This window comes from Setaria italica, chromosome IX (genome assembly GCF_000263155.2).
Source record: "Setaria italica strain Yugu1 chromosome IX, Setaria_italica_v2.0, whole genome shotgun sequence".
Classification (NCBI taxonomy): Eukaryota; Viridiplantae; Streptophyta; class Magnoliopsida; order Poales; family Poaceae; genus Setaria; species Setaria italica.
Window position 1 is genome coordinate 10,308,582 of NC_028458.1, and position 1,867 is coordinate 10,310,448.

The 1,867-nt window shown below is 70.2% G+C and overlaps 1 protein-coding gene across 1 annotated transcript in view; it reads left to right on the forward strand.

Moving 5' to 3' along the window:
- Positions 1–1,867, forward strand: part of LOC101778945 (9-cis-epoxycarotenoid dioxygenase 1, chloroplastic) — a 5,656-nt gene that overhangs the window by 2,782 nt on the left and 1,007 nt on the right. Inside the window, exon 2 of the mRNA XM_004986295.1 lies at positions 6–1,863. Within this exon, the coding sequence (XP_004986352.1) occupies positions 6–1,863 (1,858 nt within the window). The remainder of the gene's footprint in view (positions 1–5; positions 1,864–1,867) is intronic.

Below are 1,867 nucleotides of genomic sequence, written 5' to 3' on the forward strand. Positions count from 1 at the left end.
TGCAGGGTCTCGCTCCGCCGCCCACCTCTGTTTCTTCCATACACCGGCGCCTGCCGGCCGGGTCAAGGGCCCGGGGCCCCAATTCGGTGAGGTTCTCGCCGCGCGCGGTCAGCTCCGTGCCCGCCGATTGCCTGCCGGCGGCGGCGTTCAAGCCCACCGAGCTGACGGTGCCCAAGAAGCCCGCCGCCATTGCCGCGCCGCCGAGGCCCACGGCGGCGCCGGCCTCAACGCCGCGGAAATCGGCGGGGAAGAAGAAGGAGCTCAACCCCTTCCAGCGCGCCGCGGCGGCGGCGCTCGATAAGTTCGAGGAGGCGTTCGTGGCGGGCGTCCTCGAGCGCCCCCACGGCCTGCCCCGGACGGCCGACCCGGCCGTGCAGATCGCCGGCAATTTCGCGCCCGTCGGGGAGAGGCCCCCCACCCGCGAGCTCCCGGTCACCGGCCGCATCCCGCCCTTCATCAACGGCGTGTACGCGCGCAACGGCGCCAACCCCTCCTTCGACCCCGTCGCCGGGCACCACCTCTTCGACGGCGACGGCATGGTGCACGCGCTCCGGATACGGAACGGCGCCGCCGAGTCCTACGCGTGCCGCTTCACCGAGACCGCGCGCCTGCGCCAGGAGCTCGCGATCGGCAGGCCCGTCTTCCCAAAGGCCATTGGCGAGCTGCACGGTCACTCCGGGATCGCGCGCCTTGCCCTGTTCTACGCGCGCGCCGCGTGCGGTCTCGTCGATCCCTCCCACGGCACCGGCGTCGCCAACGCCGGCCTTGTCTACTTCAACGGCCACCTCCTCGCCATGTCCGAGGACGACCTCCCGTACCACGTGCGCGTCACGGACGGCGGCGACCTCGAGACCGTCGGCCGCTACGACTTCGACGGCCAGCTCGGCTGCGCCATGATCGCGCACCCCAAGCTCGACCCGGCCACCGGCGAGCTCCACGCGCTCAGCTACGACGTCATCAAGAAGCCGTACCTCAGGTACTTCTACTTCAGGCCCGACGGCACCAAGTCCGACGACGTCGAGATCCCGCTCGACCAGCCGACCATGATCCACGACTTCGCCATCACCGAGAACTTCGTCGTCGTGCCCGACCACCAGGTGGTGTTCAAGCTCCAGGAGATGCTGCGCGGCGGCTCGCCCGTGGTGCTGGACAAGGAGAAGACCTCGCGCTTCGGCGTGCTCCCCAAGCACGCCAAGGACGCGTCGGAGATGGCGTGGGTGGACGTGCCGGACTGCTTCTGCTTCCACCTCTGGAACGCGTGGGAGGACGAGGAGACCGGCGAGATCGTCGTCATCGGCTCCTGCATGACCCCCGCCGACTCCATCTTCAACGAGTCCGACGAGCACCTCGAGAGCGTGCTCACGGAGATCCGCCTCGACACCCGCACCGGCCGCTCCACGCGGCGCGCTATCCTGCCGCCGTCGCAGCAGGTGAACCTGGAGGTGGGCATGGTGAACCGCAACCTCCTGGGCCGCAAGACTCGGTACGCGTACCTCGCCGTGGCCGAGCCGTGGCCCAAGGTGTCGGGCTTCGCCAAGGTGGACCTGGCCACCGGCGAGATGACCAAGTTCGAGTACGGCGATGGCCGGTTCGGCGGCGAGCCCTGCTTCGTGCCCATGGACCCCGCCGCCGCCCACCCGCGCGGCGAGGACGACGGGTACGTGCTCACCTTCGTGCACGACGAGCGCGCCGGCACGTCGGAGCTCCTCGTCGTCAATGCCGCCGACATGCGGCTGGAGGCCACGGTCCAGCTCCCGTCCCGCGTGCCCTTCGGCTTCCACGGCACCTTCATCACGGCCAACGAGCTCGGAGGCCCAAGGCCTGATCGCCCGAGCTCCCGTTCGGTTCCCCACCTACCTCCACGTTT